Source organism: Lampetra fluviatilis, chromosome 6 (assembly GCF_964198595.1).
Source record: "Lampetra fluviatilis chromosome 6, kcLamFluv1.1, whole genome shotgun sequence".
Taxonomy (NCBI): domain Eukaryota; kingdom Metazoa; phylum Chordata; class Hyperoartia; order Petromyzontiformes; family Petromyzontidae; genus Lampetra; species Lampetra fluviatilis.
This window is the reverse complement of record NC_136280.1, coordinates 1,111,117-1,128,911: the sequence shown is the minus strand read 5'-3', so window position 1 is coordinate 1,128,911 and position 17,795 is coordinate 1,111,117. Positions and strand designations below refer to the sequence as shown.

Genomic DNA, 17,795 nt, shown 5'->3' with positions numbered 1-17,795 from the left:
ACAACTGCGCTAATAATACAGTGCAAGTGCGTTTGACGTTTTTTAAATGTAGGACATTGAAGGACTGCTATTTTACCCTCACGGCCGCTATTTATATTATATTTTCATTTATAAAACACTACACTGCTGCTGCGATCCCCGCCGACGTTATAACTGTAGTTGTTTTATTTATAAAAATGCGTACTAAGATTACGACAAAATGATTATGAAACGATTTTGGCGGAAACCGTGGCAGTTGTGGTTCTTAACGCTTCTGGGAGGCCTTGTCCACGTGGCAGGGGATGTAGCTCAGTGGTAGAGCGCACGCTTCGCATGTGTGAGGCCCCGGGTTCAATCCCCGGCATCTCCACACTTTTTTCTTGGCGCTCGTAAACCTTTAAACTCGCGGCAAACGGGCACTTTACTTGCAATTGTTATACACAAATTGTAAAGTTCATACATTTTTTTAAAACATGGACAATTTCCCTATTTGCCTACTACGCACGCCCCGTTCTCACCCGTATAAAATGAATCGATGATTGGGACTTGGTAATGTTTGATGCGCATTCAACCAAAATCAATTCACCGAGGAAGCCAATCGCCTTTCACACAGCTGTGTAAGAAGGCTAATGTGGCGAGATAGGTCCGGCTGGGCCCCCGGAACTGGCAGTCATGATTTGGCTGAAGATTCAAATCCGTTTCAGCGCAGTCATGCCAAGTTCTCTCTCGTCAGGTGCGGTTCCTCACCGCCCCCTAGCGGGGGATTCGAACCCGGGCAGGCATTGGTGTGTGAAGGACGGTCATTGCACTGTGCGACTGCATGTTGAACCTCTTTCGCGCCGTACGTAGCCAACCGTGCTACTTGGAGGTGCGGTCAAGGGGTGACAACTCGCCCGGACACAGATGGTCCTTGCCTACAAACGTGTGGCATTTCACCATTACGAGCTCAAGCAAACCGAACTGCTGATGAGACACTCAATGTTGAAACCGGTCCGGAGTTTGGCTTGTGTTGAGAACCAATGTTGCTGAAGCCATGCACTCCCAGAAGGCCGTGTGGCAAATGGAAAATAAAAAAAAAACGTGTTATGTTGTGGACGGATATGTGGAGGCGTTCTGTCTTGTTGTTGTTTCTCGACAGATGACCTTTGAGACCAGGCGAGGTGGCCACCCATGACCAAATAGCCAGGACTGTATTTATTTCGTCCGATCGCAACGCTCGGAAGCCGAGCATCGTCTTTGTCTCTTCTCAACACGTGGACATACCATCCAAGTCCTACCTCGATTACATGTCCAAGGATATGAGTAACCCTGCTTAGGATCGACCTTCGCTCTGCCTCCTTTCCCTTGCAGTATTCCTTAATTTGGGTGATTCTGAAGGGCCAATAGGCTCGAGTTAATGTGGACATTTTAATCTTCACTGGGGGTATCGTACTTCAAACGTTGTGCTTTCTCCGTTGGCACTACATATTTAAAATTTCAGTGGCACATTAAGTATTTACTCTAATGGTTCACAAACCCAAAGCACTCGCACACACAAAGACAGCAACTATAATTACAGCAAACAAAAATGTTGGGTGTTTTTTTTTTATGAATAAGTGCATTTCATATTAACCCTGGAGGATAAAATACAAATGCAACCGGAATTTCAACAACAAAAAATAACAAAAACGCCACTCCGGACAAATGCGGCAGCACGCAGCGCAAACGCAAATTTACAAAAATAATAACACAGGGGCAGAGGTGTTTTTACAAACGCTCTGAGCATTTAATCCTTTGAGAAACTGTCACGGCGACACTCCGCTCCCCACTCAGCTGTGAAAAATTAAAAAGGGAGCGCGGTGCCGGCGCTGATGACTCCAGGTCTCGTCAGTGAGATCGGAACGTCCACAATGGGATGTCTTTTTGAAATCTTCCAGCCTCGTCCAGGCGAACACAACTTCACTCCGATTCGCTGTTGCCGTCCGAATCTTCTCTTTTCACCTGCTGGAAACGGTTCACAACAACTATTTCAATATTTATGTAATGCTTAAATGCAACCGCATCTCATTAGTGAGGCACAAAGTCAGGGAAGATGCATGCATGGGAAGTGGAGTTGGGTCAAGTAGGGGACACACGGGAAAGGGGAGAGACCGGAACACTGAGGCAAGGCCCAGGGCGGGCCATGTTTTAAAGGTAATTGAAGAAACATTTTTAATCCCCCGATAGATGACAGCCTCCCCCCCATGCCGTGTAAGCCATGGAGGTTGTTTGACCTTGCTTCCCCACCCCCGGTCGGTGTGGCTTTGTGAAATCAGGCTGCGGGGAGGCTTGTACACTGGTTCTGATATTACACACAAAGCGATGGTAGCCGTGAGTGGAAAATTAATTCAGGTCACCGAGTTCGGAGCACAGCGACCTAACCACGGCGTCACCCCCCCCCCCCCGCTCCCTCATGTTTTACAATGATTTAAGTTATTTTCTTGGGCATGCGATGCATGGGCAATTTTGAAGATGGACAAATGGACAGATGCATACATCAAGTGAGGGAGCCATTATCTTATTTTTGCAGGCCGCTGGATTTTTGCCGATTCAGCATCTACATGTATAGTTTATAGGTTAAAGAATGCTGCGCCTACCAGGAAACAGTGATTGAGAGTTACGGCTGGCTGTGAAACGCTAAAGCAGGGCGATATTCGGCATAATGGCCAGTTTATAACAAGCACACCCATATACGTTACCGTTAAAGTCCACCATGCCAGCCGAGTTACCGCATTATATTGTTTTAAATGCACCCTATCAATAATTACTCTTAAAAACCATATCAATTCACTGCTGTATAAAGGCCTCCCCCACACTGTCTACGTAAGCTGTGCACCACGTGTTGTCTTTGTGTGTACATGTGGAGGGGAGGCGCACTGCGCCACGAAGCCTGCGCAGCCCCGCCCCCCATCGCCATTCCTGCTCACTGTCAACATCGGTGACGAATATCTGAACTGGTACTGGACCTCCCCTAGGGATACTCAGCCTAAAACGGGTAACCTAATGCGGTATTTAAACGTCCCCACTGGGGAGACAATGGCAGCTGGGTTCGACGCTGGCCACACCACCCCCCTTGTGCGTAGTGGCCTTAACTGGTGCTCAAAAACTGGACTTTCCCCAACAGCGAGTTGTAAGCTACACGGAGGATCTTCGCGAGTGTGCGCGTGTGTGAGACTTGCGCTGTGTACGGCGCGCGCGAGGCTGCTCGTGAAGTCGTGCTTGTCCAGCGTGCCGAGCCAGCGCCGCATGCTGCCCTCCTCGCGCTCCGCCGCCACGATCCCCGCGTGCACGTGCCGCTCGGCGAACTCGGCCAGCGCCGGCGCCAGCTCGGGCCACGCGAGCGCCGCGTGCACGCCGTCGCCCGCGTAGCGCGAATCGTAGCGGTCGTAGTGCACGCGCTCGAGCACCAGCCCGAGCCCCGGCGCTTTCGGTACGTCGAGCTTGTCGTTGGCGAAGGCGTCCTGCATGCGCTGGTCGCCGGCGTGGCCCCGCGCCACCGCCACCACCAGCCCCACCATCTTGCGGATCTGGTGCAGCATGAAGCTCTGGCCTGAGACGGTGGTGGCATTGACAAAGGGGGGGAAGACGATCGTTCAAAATTGGATGTTAGTTTACTGGGTTGCTTCGGTATCCGAGACGGTGTTACACTCCCATTTGTCTTCCTATAGGTGAAATAAAATACAATCTGCAGATCGCCGCAGGGCAACTGAAAAGGTAGCATGCTGGAACAAATGTTTAAAAAATTTATTTTAAAAGATTTGATTGTGCCACCAGCATTCTTGATATTATATTCTCAGGTTTTTTCGGTAAAGTCACGTAGGTAAAACATTAAAAGTAATGAAAGTAAAATAAAACAAAACAAAAATAAAAATAAAATTCACGACGTTTCGGAGGCAACACAAGTCTCCGTCATCAGGTGGGACCGTCACAGCCAGATTAGCTGCATCAAGTGAAGCAATGATTCAAAATGTAATCCCTTATAAGCAAGTTGAAGGGGGGGAGGAGAGGGGGGGGGGAGTTCATCAGAAAGTGGTAGCCAATGAATGGAACGTATCGGGAGGGAGGGGGGTGGGAGGGGGAGGGAGCCAACAAAACATTTGGCGACGGCTTGGCCGCGGCTGCTGCGCACGCCAACACAATGGGCAGAAAGGGGGGAGGGGAGGTCTGATACACATGATAGAACAAAGGAACGAAAATGCCCATGTTTATAAACATGGAACAAAGGAACGAAAATGCCCATGTTTATAAACATGGGCATTTTCGTTCCTTTGTTCTATCATGTGTATCAGACCTCCCCTCCCCCCTTTCTGCCCATTGTGTTGGCGTGCGCAGCAGCCGCGGCCAAGCCGTCGCCAAATGTTTTGTTGGCTCCCTCCCCCTCCCACCCCCCTCCCTCCCGATACGTTCCATTCATTGGCTACCACATTCTGATGAACTCCCCCCCCCCTCTCCTCCCCCCCTTCAACTTGCTTATAAGGGATTACATTTTGAATCATTGCTTCACTTGATGCAGCTAATCTGGCTGTGACGGTCCCACCTGATGACGGAGACTTGTGTTGCCTCCGAAACGTCGTGAATTTTATTTTTATTTTTGTTTTGTTTTATTTTACTTTCATTACTTTTAATGTTTTACCTACGTGACTTTACCGAAAAAACCTGAGAATATGAATCATTGCAGTCACGAAAGCTTCAAATCTAGAATTCTTGATATTACTTGGAGTTCCAGAGGCAGGGAACATAAGATTCAAAGCCAATGCCTCTCCTTATGTTCGATAAAAATGTATGCACATGCGAGCCCATTTTTGTCAATCCACTGCTGAATGAGGGGTTCACCACACCGTGTGGGTCACGGGGATAATTTTCCCATAATTCACCACTCATCATGACAGATTGAAGGTGGGGAGGATAGACCCAGAAGCACAGCACGGAATAGCTTTTGCTCGTCTGCCCTCTGCTGCCCAGGACATGGCAAAGCTCCACGGCCACCTTTAACGCGTGCTATATGCATTGTGGTCACCCATTCACGCAATGAGCCAAACTCAACCCACGCTTATGTTTGAGATATCACGAGGTCGGGCACAATTCCGGGTGATTAGTTCATAGGCGTATGTAGATCAGCACTCGGATAAAGAAAACCGTGCAATCTGCCGCAGTGAGTAACGCTACGTAAACATGGAAAATCACGCTGCAGGTGTCCTCAGGAGCATTTAGTGCCGTTCCCCGACAGCCACGGAAGATCCCTCCCCTCGGCTTCCTGGGCAGCTGGAGAATCATGACAGCAAAACAGAGTGAAGCAGCGGAGGCTGGGTGGCAGAGAGGGTGGCGAGGACCTCTGATTCGGATGAGCGCAAACTCGATCCCATGTTGCAGCGACGGCGGCTGGCAGTACGCTTCTGTCACGTAGCGCCGTGCGCTCGCCTCCTGGGCGCCCTTGCCCGACGTGAAGTTGTGGAAGTTGTGAGTTCCCACGTAGCGCCGCAGCAGCGCGTTCACGTGCGACAGCGTCTCCTCCGGCAGCCGGAAGCTCTCCTCCCACGCCGTGTCCCGCTAGCGCACAAGGCGGACGTCACGTGACAGGCAGAAGATGAAGATAACCCACGTAGCCTACGCAGACTGCCGGGGCAAGCGCCGTTGGCAAGCTGCTGTGTTAAGGCCAGCCACCCATCCTAGTCTCCTCAATGCGAATGTTAACACACCGCACGCCGGGTTCTCGTTTAAGGCTGAGTCAACTTGGAACGGTTTTGTATGTATGTTGAAGTTCTTTCGCACTGTACGTAACCAACCTTGCTAATCGGAGGTGCGGAGTTCATATATTAGCCACTGATGTTAGCCATGGTTGGGGAATGAATTCAGGTTCGTAGCACAATGCACAAACCACTGTGCCACCACTCCACCCCGATCACCATCAAACCTATTTGCAGTGATTTTAGCAAGATTAGTGGATCTTTTGTTTTTTGCTCTGGTTAATTTGCACATTCCCACCCTGCAACGTCCCATAACTGCCACCACTGCCACCACTACTGACGACGGCCTTTGGCTGTGATCTTCCTTGTAAAAGATCTGCTTAGCTCAATGGGCCTCACCAGGACAAATAACGTCCAATTCTGAGAGGGAGTTAAACAAAACATTACTTTGGAATTTTGGAAATACGTCAATCGCACGGACGACGATGACGACGAACGTCTGCCCCGAATTTGATCGCGTGAGCAGCCGAGACCCCGCCTGCGTTGATAACGGCGGCCTCCGGATGCACGCGGCCAGGAAGTCTCTCACCTCCCCCTCCCCGTCCCACTCGCCCTGTCCCTTGGGCCCAAACGTGAAGCTGGGCAGGAGGTAGATGTAGGTGCGCGCGTCGCAAAGCTGCTTCGAGTTGAATCCGTTCGTAACCCTCTGCATGCCTAACCCAGTGACAGCAGGACGAGAGAAAACAACGCACCAATTACCAACAACGCGACTGTATGGACAGATATGATATTAAACATTGGTTAAAGCCATTCGATTAGAGTAAACTCTCTCAAAAATCTGGGATAATCGTGGGGGGAGGAGGCATGGACCAGATAAAACATAAACACAGAAAATGGACTTGGGCAGGAGACTAAGTGCCGAGCGGCAGCTAAAGGAAGAAAAGCGCACAAGAGGCCGTGCCGCAGGAATGGAGCCACGAGGTCGGCTCGTGCGGAGGTGCTGGGGTTGATTGTTGCACCGCTGTATCGTCAAGGACGGTGGCGACGTTTAGCCATGGAACGACGAGAGGCGACGATGAGGGGTCGGTGAAGGTCAAGTTTGTCCTCACCCATGATGCGGATCTGCTGGGGCAAGTGGGCGTTGATCTTGTTCACAACATCGTCGATGAGCCACATTTTGAGGGACACCACCTGCCCAATGGCTGAAACACCCTAGCAGACGCGTACACAACAAGAGACCCCATTAGCACAACAACTATATATAGATAGCAAGTCATAATAATGACATACAAACCTTTGTAAATCCAATGGTGGATGAAGAGCATCCCCACATTGTTTTAGTCATGGGGCCTGTCTGACCATACTTCACCACAGTGGACAGTCAGTGAAATGGTTCATAAAGCACTCGCCGCTGATATTAGCCACGGCCGTGAATTTAACGTGGATCGCCAGGTTCGTAGGGCAGCGCGCTTACCGCCGATGGGGTCTCTCTCGCACGACAAAAACAACAACCTGGTCACCCGTGCAAATGAGACTGTGTACGTATGTACGTTCAACTGCTTTCGCACCGTATGTAGCCAACCGTGCCAATCGGAGGTGCGGAATAATGTGTGCGTGCGCTCTCGCTGACCTTGTCCGTGCGCGCACAGCGCTGGAAGGACATCTTGCGCATGTCGGCGGCGTGGTTGTCGGGGATGCACCCGGCCCGCACCAGCGCCTCCACCAGCTCGTCCTCGATGGTGCGGTACGCCGCGTTCCCTGCGTTTCGCTGACGGCCACATCCATCCGGAGAGAAGCGGTAGAGGAGCAGCCCCGCGATCGCTCGCGCCACTCCTCGCGGGAGGCCCCCCCCCCCCCCCAACTAGAGGGAGCTCAAAAGAGTCCCCTTTTAGAGGGTATTTCCTTTTGGCTGCTCTTCTACGTTGACGTATGGCAAAGATGTGCGAGTTCTAGATTTGAAGTTTTCGTGACTGCAAGGATTCATACTCTTTGGTTTTTTCGAAAAAGTCACGTAGGTAAATTTTTAAAATAAATTAACTGACGCTGTAGCATACGCTACAGCAATTTTACTGGAGCAGTTACACTTGATGACGGAGGCTTGTGTTGCTTCCGAAACGTTGTGAGATGTGTGAGTACCCACAGCACCACCACACGGGACCTGCAGATCGATGAACTGTGGTGTTGCCCATTTATACTGCTAGGTGGACAGAGGCAGAGCGACTTAGGAAACTTGCCCCACCGTTTCAAGTGCCACGACGGGAGATCAAACCAACGACCAGTGCGGCATCTGATGGGGAAAATCGGAGGAGGAAAATGGAAGAATCTACCCCGGTGATGAATCAAGGACCCAGTCGGCATATGGACGGATGCAGTCGCACACCCAGGTAAACATGATGTAGGGAGGCAAATTTTATACTCATATCTGGAAAGAAATGGATTGCGTTGTATAATGCGAGATAGAGGTATGGAATCGGCTCGTGTGCACACGCTAGGTGGAATTGAGGCCTTCGTCCAGCAGTGCATTGACCATGGCTGATGATGCTGAATATTAAATGCATCTAAAATGAAATATACATCGGGAATTATTATTTTATTATTTGCACTTTCACACTCATTAGCAAATCAAAAGAACGCTTTCTGACATCGTGCCAACAGCTTTACGAGACGTCACGGGGGACGCGGGCTACCCCGTGTCCCCCTCTGTGTGGCACCCCGAGATTGATGACCGCGTGGTAAGCGTTCGGAGACCCGGCAAAGGTTTGGACCCCGCGGTAAAATCAATTTGACCCCCATTACGAGAGGGGGGCAGCTCTCAGGCAGGGGTCGATGGGAAGCACCCTCCACCACAACTCCACTGTGGGCTCAAGAGCAGTTACACACCAGCAGGGTTAGTTACCACGGGAGATTTGTGGCTTAAATTGTCGCCACACAGTTTGTTCTCCCTCACTGGTTCCTACCAAGTGGCCCCCCCAACTCACTCAGCTCCTTGGGCTATCAGCAGCAGCAGCATCACACGTGGACATGGGAATTATCATGAGTTGCTGCTACACGGGAGCAAAGTGCCTATGGCCATTGCCTCACATCATCCCCTTCAGAATCAAGAGTCTGTATTTAGACTGCTGGAGGTGGAATCCGATGAGCTATAAGGCTCTTGTTCGCAGATGTCCCGTAGGGGCGGGTCAGCAAGTTGCAACAGCAAACACTACTACAACAACAACAAACGATATGAATGTATAACAGAGAAGAAGTTAAACGAGTCGCTAAATATAAAACTTTTTTTAAATGCTTCCCCTTAATTGATTTTCATCGCAAGCCGAGAGCAAATCCAGGAGTGTACAATGTAAGTAATGTCTCAGAATCGGTTGCCGATTGCACAACATAGTCAAGAGGTTTTTGTTGGGTTAGATCGCGTAAATATATAAATGTGTCGTTAAACCCGCCACCACCCGACACAGCCAGCTAGTGAGGGTTGTCACGTCAACAGAACGTGGCCAATTCGTTCCTGTAACAGCCACACCGGTGTGCTGTACTATTACATTACACTATACACTACACTACTTTACACTTCACTACTATACACTACACTACTATACACTACACTACTATACACTACACTACTATACACTACACTACTATACACTACACTACTATACACTACACTACTATACACTACTATACACTACACCACTATACATTACACTACTATACACTACACTACTATACACTACACTACTATACACTACTATACACTACACTATACACTAGTGCTGTACTAGTGACGAATTGCCACGTTCCATTTACGTGACAACCCTCACTAGTTGGCTGTGTCGGGTGGTGGCGGGTTTGACGACACAACATTATTATATTTACGCGATCTAACCCAACAAAAACCTCGATTATGGATATTGTTCGCGAAAGCCTAATACGTGTTAAACTGCATAGCATACCTCAACAGCGCTACACGATATAAACAGACGATAAAACACAGTCCTGCGTGTATATAAACACACACACACCAATCGCACACCGATGCTCAGACATTGGCGACACCGTCTCAAGAATCCACCCGCCGTTTGTTTGACCAAACTGCAGCCAGGGCCAGGGGGGAGTTTAACAACAACAACCACAACCAGCACAGAGTACCCACGAGGTTAACAACACCAACACCAACAACCAGCACAGAGTACCCACGAGGTTAACAACAACCACAACCAGCACAGAGTACCCACGAGGTTAACAACACCAACAACAACCAGCACAGAGTACCCACGAGGTTAACAACAACCACAACCAGCACAGAGTACCCACGAGGTTAACAACAACCACAACCAGCACAGAGTACCCACGAGGTTAACAACAACCACAACAACCAGCACAGAGTACCCACGAGGTTAACAACACCAACAACCACAACAACAAGCACAGAGTACCCACGAGGTTAACAACAACCACAACAACCAGCACAGAGTACCCACGAGGTTAACAACAACCACAACAACAAGCACAGAGTACCCACGAGGTTAACAACAACCACAACAATCAGCACAGAGTACCCACGAGGTTAACAACACCAACAACAACCAGCACAGAGTACCCACGGGGCCCGCACCTGCATGCCGTGGTAGCCCTTGCCCGAGTAGGCCACGAGCAGCGCCACCTTCTTCTTGGGGAACTTCTTCCTCGCTGCCTCGGGGCCCCCCTCGACTCCTTCGGGGCCCCCCTCGACTCCTTCGGGGCCCCCCTCGAGCCGGGCCCTCTTGGCCACAGGCGACCCCTCGGAGTCCACTGAACCCCCCCCTTCCTTCTGCTGCTGCACCCCCTGGCTGCTGTCCCCGTTCTCCGCGGGGCCCGGCGCCTCCCCGTTAGTTTCGGGGCCCCTTCGACTCTGTGCCTCCTCCTCCTGCAGGAGGAGGAGGGGGGCCGGGCCCCTGCCGTGCCCGTTGCCGTGAAGACCCCTCGAGTCCCCCTTTTCCTGGGGGCCCTGGGAGCCCTGGGGGCCCTGGCTGTCCCCTTTCCCGTCGGGGCCGCGTGCTTCGCCGTTCTTCTCCATAGCGACCGCGTCCCGGCCACAGTCAGGAGCGAGAGGCGGGCTGGAGGTGTGGGGACGAGGAGGGGAAGGGGCGAGAGTTGCGGAGCACGGCGATGCCATGCGGACCGCCGCGTGTCCTCGTAGCAGCAGCAGCAACAACGACGGCGGTGGTGGTGGTGGTGGACGGAGGAATGTGCCGAGGTGCAGACACCAGCGCAGCGACACCAGCGACGCCTGCCGCATCCAGGGCGCAGCCAAGACGCATGAGCCACGGGGGGGGGAGACGAGGCGAGGCTGCGGGGGGGGGGGGTGCTCTGGACTAGGGATTCAACTCCTCATTTCTCCTCCTCCACGTCGCCGTCGTCTTCTCCTCCAGCGGGGCTCTGCTCCAGCCGCTGCCGCTGCCCCCGCCGGCGTGGACGGGAAGGCCGCCCGCCCGCCTCCTCGTGCGAGGCAATGGGGCGGCCACGTTGGGTCAGGGTACCGTGAGCCGCGTGTGCGAGCACAAGCTGCAGCAACACGCTCGTCAATCACACTGCCTTACTAGTGGAGGGGGATGTATAAAGCGACGTTTCGGGCAAGGTTCCTTCTTATTCGAAGCACGTGCGAGACGGGGGGGGGTGACGTTTCGATGACGTGACCCGGGGAGGGGGGCCGCGTCGACTGCGGGCGCGTGGCGCCCCCTGAGTAAGATGGCGGCGCGCGCCCACGTGGGCCCCGCCGCGCGGAGCCGGCGAGGCGCACGTGGGCAGCACGTGGCGCGCGGTGGGGGGGGGCGGTCCCTGCAGCCACCGCGATTAAACTTGCAAGGGCTCATTGTGTGACACTTTGATTACAATAATAATTCATGGCAATAATAATATCATCACCACGATGCACGGGAAAGTGGCCCGTAGATGTCCACTGCACATCTTGTAATTTGTTTCCAACTTCCTCTTGTCTGGTGCCAAGATGCTCCAGTCCAGTAGTGCCACATCCCTCTGGTAATAATGTACAAAGGCATTGCATCTGGCAGGAGGGTACAACGCGTGGTGGGCTTTAGCCGCCTTTATCCATGACTTCTTGAGCTCGATTATGATATTTGTCTCAGTCCACTGCTGGATAAAGGCATCCCTTCCCGCTATCCACCACGAGGGTTGTTGTGTGTTGAAGGTGGTTGCTCAGATATAATTCTCCATGAATGTTAGTCGTGGACGGGAATTTAATTCAGTGGCCGTCTGGGAGTGTGCTCACGTACCCAGATAATATAGTTACGTATACAGCAGTGTGAACATTACAGCACTATGGATATACCGCATTTCAAGATGCTGTGTTTTAGAGATAGAATACTGGAATGGACTACATAAAATACAAAAGTTTCGACTTAGTTTGCAATCTAATATAAACAGCGAAACATTTACAATGTCCAACTGGCCACTGGGTCCAAGCATAAATCAAGATGTCACTGTGATGAATTGTCTGTAATGTACACAGCGACGCCTCATCTTTCATATCCAGCTGCACTTAAAAAAGACGGAAGACAAAATAGAGTTAACCTTTTTTTTTATATATAAAAGAAAAGAGTTACGTTACAGCAACAGAATACGTGAGAGAGTGCAGGGGGGTTTAATGCGTTGACGTTTATTTTACAAAGATGCGTCGCGGTTCACTCAGCACCAGGCCTCCCTCCTTGCATGCTTTCTTGAAGCTCTGCACCTGCAACGGCAACAGTTCGTCTCAATCTCGGTCTGTCTTCCACAATTATGCACGCGCCACGACCAGACACTGCACAATCGTGCCAGTGTTGAGAAGAAGAGTGATGTCATGAATAAAACATACAAGCAAAATACAAACGTTATATAAAAAACACATGGCACATTTAAAGAGGGCAGTATAATGTGTTTTAATGTATGCGTTTCTAATTGAAAACAATTGTGGTCGCCCAAGTGTTATTATAGGCTGCTGTGGGGCTACATGGTAGGTAGCAGAAAGCAGTGCAGCTAAATCTATTGTTGTACTGTATCATGCTGTGACCCACCGCCTTCACCAACCTGCAGCGACCAGTTGACAGCACGGAATGCAGGCAAAGGAAGGGCATCTGAGACTATGGGGGCGGCAGAGGAGAAGGAGCGAGAGACACGCACGCACGTACCGCCGCGCTCTTGTAGGACCAGGGAATGTGGCGGAACACGGCGTAGCTGATCCCGCTCTCCAGGCAGCGCTGCGCCAGGACGCGGCCCACGTTCTCGGCGGCCGCCACGTCGCTGGTGCTGTGGAGGTGGCGCTTGATGGCCCACTCGTGGGTGCTGACAGAGACGACCACGTGGCGGCTGCAGTGCTCCACCCAGGCCGACACGTGTTGCTGCGTGCGATCCAGACACAGCCTGCAGGGGTGGGCCGTGAGCGGTGCGTCGTTCATTTTTCTGCCGGTTTATATTTCATGTCTAAAGCGGCAACCATGGCCACTCTCCATCCCCGCGTGCCCCTGGCGTGTTTGTCTGCCTCTGCAGCGTGTGAACTCTCTTTGTTTGTTAGCCATGGTGGTGAGTTTCGTTGGTCCATAATGAGCGCAAGTGATGGACCGAGTCTCTCCCAACAAAAAGTGACGAAACTATCAGGAAATTATTGACCATTGGCCATAATCCTATCTGCTTAAACCCACTTTATTTCCTTAATATTAAAACAGATTATTTGGTGGTACTGAGTTAGCAGCAGTGCTTTAAACACCGCTTTGACATGCAGTGTTATTTCCTTTTAAGGTAAAAACACTGCCTCTTTTGGCATTGTTATTTGTTGAGAATCCGTTAATTTTCTTAATAGTCTGACATCATTAGCCTGCTTATTTTCTCTAATCCATGTCATCTAGTCACGGGCTATTCGTGGACTATCATGGTTTTTTTCACAACACCACTCAGACCTTTAATTCTGGTCCATGGAAGTCTCTCACCGGTGCCAGTAGCAGCGGTTGGGCCACACGGTGTCCCAGCCGCGGTCCTTGAGTGCGAGCGCCATGCGCTCCAGGTTCCTGGGGTTGCGGTTCACGAAGTCGGGCCGCACCGCCTCGTTCTGCGCCGTGCCGACCTCTTCGTGCTGCTGCTGGGCGAAGGAATGGGTGGAGGACCCGGAGGACGACCTCGCTCCTCCTTTGCCAGGTAAAGGACAGCGGCAGTTGAATCAGACCAGCGGGACACACATTCGCAAAGGCATTGGGTGTGAATAATTTTACAGAGCGTGCGTTGTTGCTCTGGGGACCGGGAGATCAATAATCGGATGTCCGGTCGCCGCATTGACGCCATTCATCGCGATTTCTCACTTAACAGAGTGGGCCCCGTGAAGGCTGCCATCTGAAATTGCAGTTGTTGCTCTGCATCTACATCAGCCATACGAAAGAGAAGATGGTACAGAGCCGTGTCAAACGGTGAAGGCTTGCCCACGCTGTGAAAGCCATGGGGGTGATATGACCATACTTCACCACGCTGGTCAGAGTGGATTGGTGAAGCTGGGAAGCACAGTACAGCACAAACATGGATTTGTTGCACTGCCCTCTGCTGGACACAAAGTGTAGTCCCACCGACGCGTTTCACACCCTGCCATACATAGTGGCCGCCCATCCACCCAATCACCTCTGTAAGCCACCACTGTGGAGGAAGTAGCATGGGTTGGTGGATCACCGCAAAAATGTTGCGAAATTTCCTTCCTGTGGGCGTCGAGGAGGTTGCCGTACCCTGGCTCGTCACGAGATTGAAGTACAGCGGGGATCGAGTGTTTCCCCCTTGCACGTGAAGGGGTTTTTTTCCACCCGGGGGCTCCGGTTTCCTCCTCCCACGTGTATAATAAACACTCGTCATTAATTTGCTGAAAATGTCTTCCAATAAAAACCTGCTGTAGCAGGACCCTCCTGAGAAACAGTCCTACGACTGAGTTGTGCCTTTCCTACTCGTGTAAGTAAATTATTATCGACCCTGTTTTGCGTCCTAGATTTGACGAGACGAGCGCATTCTTCTTACTGACAGTCAAGTCACCCGCGATTGTTATTTCAAGTTAACTCTGCAGTATTTCCCTTAATTAGCCCACGCGATGCACAATAACACAACATGAAGCGGACAACAAGAAGTGCCGATTAAACGGCGAAATGAAATTTTGTATTTGACGTTTTGTAACGATACAGGGGGCTCTCGTATTCACTTTACAGAGCTGTCAATAACATGTCCCCTCGTGCATCACCGGGGTCCCCGTAAACCCCACGGGTAATCCGTGCTGGTCCCATGGGGTTCGGGAAGCCAGGTCTCCAACCCTAACCCATGGTGTATTCGAGCCCCGTGAGTCTCCAGGAATCTTGATTCTCGTGGCCTCCGTAACACCCAATCCCTGTGTGTCCCGAGGGTCGCGTCGGTGACTAGGAGATGTCAACTACCTCGCCTGGTACGCAAGAGGTCGTGGGTTCGATCCCGACCCTGACGCCTGCTGCTGCTGTTTTTTTGGACTTTGCGTGTCTCTCTCTCCCCGTGGTCGCGTGGATTTTTCTCCGGGTCCTCCGGTTTCCCCCTCCACATTTAAAATCAACATCACCACCACGCGTTTAAAGTATTTGTCTGTTTACATTTACACGCGACAAGCCACTTCGTGGACCTATCTTCTGTGGCCAGGTCGCTTGTGAAAAAGTGCGATATAGCTCAGTGGGCCTTACGTGGTAAAATAAATGAAAGTTTCGTCGCCGAGATTCCGGTGGATCCCGTGTGCCCTCGTGGACCCCCTCCCCATCCCCCTGGATCCCCTCGATGCCCCCAAGTGTTCCCCCGATACTCGCGAATTCGCGCGCGTTCCGTTGTGCCCCTGAGGAGTATCCATAGATCCCCTCCCCTCTCTCATCTCCCGATGTTCCCCCGCGTACCCCTGCGAGTCCCCTCGCTCCCCGTGGACCCCCTCACGATCCCCGTGGACCCCCAGGACCCCCAGGACCTCACGACTTGCCTGCCAGGCCCCTACCAGCCGCCGCGTCCTTCCCTCCGCCGCCCAGAGTCGCCCCGACGCGCCTCGCCAGGCCGCGGCACACCCCGGCAAAACGCATTTCAAGGATGTCCCGGAGTCTCGCGGGGTTCCAGGGGGTCTCACGGGGTCACCGGGGGTCTCACGGGGTCACCGGGTCCCCTCGGAGTCCCCTCGGAGTGTCTCTGGGTCCGGAGGCTCGGGGTCAAACCTAAGGCGCACGCCGTGACCTCTCACCCCTGGCGGCTACGGCGGCTCCGCGGTGCCCACAAGTTTCGCGTTTTCATCCACAACCATGATTATTTTATTAAATATTCTAAGTCTATTTTTATGGTTGAATAGACACGAGACTCACTAACGTAACGATACACTTAATCTATTAATTATTGGTAAATACATTTTTTATATTTTTTGTTATTTCATGTATGTAATCCTCTTGCTTAATAAACATGACATTGGTTAAGGGGCCGTCCATAAATGACGTCACGCGATTTTGGACGATTTTTGACCCCCCCTCTCGTCACACGGCGTCACAAAGTCAGACCCCCCCTCAAATATGACGTCACAAAGCTCTGCCCCGCCCCCCCCAAATAAAACATGCTTCAAATCGCTTTAAACTATTGTCATTGTAGTGCGTGTTTAATGTGCCGCTGCACTCTGATGTTATAGGAGAAAACATTTATTAAAAAGTCTATTTAATTAAGTAGAACGTGTTGTCAATCTTTATTTAAAGTTGCGCATTTTGATGTGACGTCACATTTCTCACCCCCCCCCTCGTCACACATGTCTGACCCACCCCCCTAGGTGCGTGACGTCATTTATGAACGGCCCCTAAGCCATTAAAGCTTTGTTTTTTGGCAATAAACACGGATTTACGTTCCTAAGGAGGGCTCACGAACATGTGCACGCGTCATTGTTACGCGTCTATGAAACAAACGCCGCTACAGTCCCTAATGCAGGAGAGGCTCGCTCGGTGTCAACATCGTGTAGGTGAAGGCGCAGCCCCTGAAAGCGCTCGCCCGCGGCACTGCTGCGGGAAGAGCCTCCACAGGAGGCATCTCGAGACGGGCTTCCCTCGAGAGGGTGTTTTTGGCCTCCTCTTCCACGCTGCGCAGACGTCTTGAAAGGGGGTGGGGGGGGGGAGTAACTTGCTGACCCGTCCCGACTGAACATCTCTGAAAAAGAGCTTTCTAGCTCATCGGATTTCTCTCGGATAAATATTCTGATTCTGGACTCCGGTCTACTGAACTCATATACGCGGCTGGCTTTGACAAAGGCGGATTATTAATTTGAAGTGCACCATTTAATTCACAACTGCCGTGCCAGGAGATCGAACCCGTGACTTCTGGATTCAAAATCCAGTGTGCAGCATCTCCAACCGAACGTTTATTATATCCGGTAATTGATGTAGAATATTTCTCTTCCCAGATCACAATGACAATGAACTATCAGTCGGGGGGGGGGGGGGGTCTGATGTTTGTGTTTAATCGCTCTCTCTGCTGTTGGTATCGCAACATCTTCTCAAATCTTTAAAGTTGGTGGTCTACTCACGACATCATGGACACATTCAGTTATACTGGTAGGAACCTCCTGGTTACACCAGCCCACAGGGGATTAATGTGTCCGTCCGTCCGTCGTGCATCCAAAAATGGGAGGGGTGGGGCTGGGTGGAGGGGAGGGTGGGGAGAAGCTGGGTGGGGAGGGTGGGGCTGGGTGGGGAGGGGCTGGTCACCCCGTGGTGCCCTAATGCTCAACGTTTAACCTACTCACGCCGGCTTGTGCCCGCCCTCACAGTCGGGCATATTTGCGGAATACACCACGCCGCCGTTGACCCTAGCCATTGACCGAGCAACCCAACGTTCAGCAACCCTACCAGCTCCCTCCGCAGGAATGTTTTTGAGCTAGCGGTCTGGATCAGGCTGAGGGATGATGCATATGCAATACACATTTGCGTATTTGCTAATACGATAAGCTTACCCCCGCTGTCGTTGTTTGGTAGGTTTGGCATGCGATAGGTGCGTGTGTGAATTGCGACTTAAAGGTTCCGTGACCCAGAACCGGTTCTGATCGCACGATCCACTGTGGTCACTCATGGCCCGGAATATAACCTCGTAGCCGGA

General features: G+C 51.7%; 2 protein-coding genes and 1 non-coding gene across 4 annotated transcripts; 1 reads left to right on the top strand and 2 right to left on the bottom strand.

The window, feature by feature from the left end:
* The first annotated feature begins 277 nt into the window (after nucleotides 1-277).
* On the top strand, nucleotides 278-349 carry TRNAA-CGC (transfer RNA alanine (anticodon CGC)). Its single transcript has one exon. It is a non-coding gene; the product is annotated as a tRNA-Ala (tRNA).
* A 1,214-nt stretch (nucleotides 350-1,563) lies between these two features.
* PUS1 (pseudouridine synthase 1) lies at nucleotides 1,564-11,295 on the bottom strand. Of its 2 annotated transcripts, none has more exons than XM_078857420.1 (7): nucleotides 10,291-11,295; nucleotides 7,312-7,449; nucleotides 6,791-6,893; nucleotides 6,271-6,395; nucleotides 5,328-5,544; nucleotides 3,177-3,547; nucleotides 1,564-1,962 (listed from the first exon to the last, which is right to left on the bottom strand). In XM_078857420.1, the coding sequence occupies exons 1-7, from the start codon at nucleotides 10,951-10,953 to the stop codon at nucleotides 1,918-1,920; spliced, it is 1,662 nt and encodes a 553-aa protein (XP_078713546.1). In that variant the 5' UTR covers nucleotides 10,954-11,295; the 3' UTR covers nucleotides 1,564-1,917. The 2 variants fall into 2 exon arrangements, with proteins under 2 accessions (XP_078713546.1, XP_078713547.1); XM_078857421.1 differs by having other exon boundaries at nucleotides 1,564-1,959.
* Nucleotides 11,296-12,243: 948 nt separating this feature from the next.
* Nucleotides 12,244-15,926, bottom strand: MRPL18 (mitochondrial ribosomal protein L18). Its single transcript, XM_078857428.1, has 4 exons — nucleotides 15,661-15,926; nucleotides 13,637-13,832; nucleotides 12,842-13,073; nucleotides 12,244-12,405 (listed from the first exon to the last, which is right to left on the bottom strand). The coding sequence occupies exons 1-4, from the start codon at nucleotides 15,755-15,757 to the stop codon at nucleotides 12,331-12,333; spliced, it is 600 nt and encodes a 199-aa protein (XP_078713554.1). The 5' UTR covers nucleotides 15,758-15,926; the 3' UTR covers nucleotides 12,244-12,330.
* Between the last annotated feature and the right edge of the window lie 1,869 nt (nucleotides 15,927-17,795).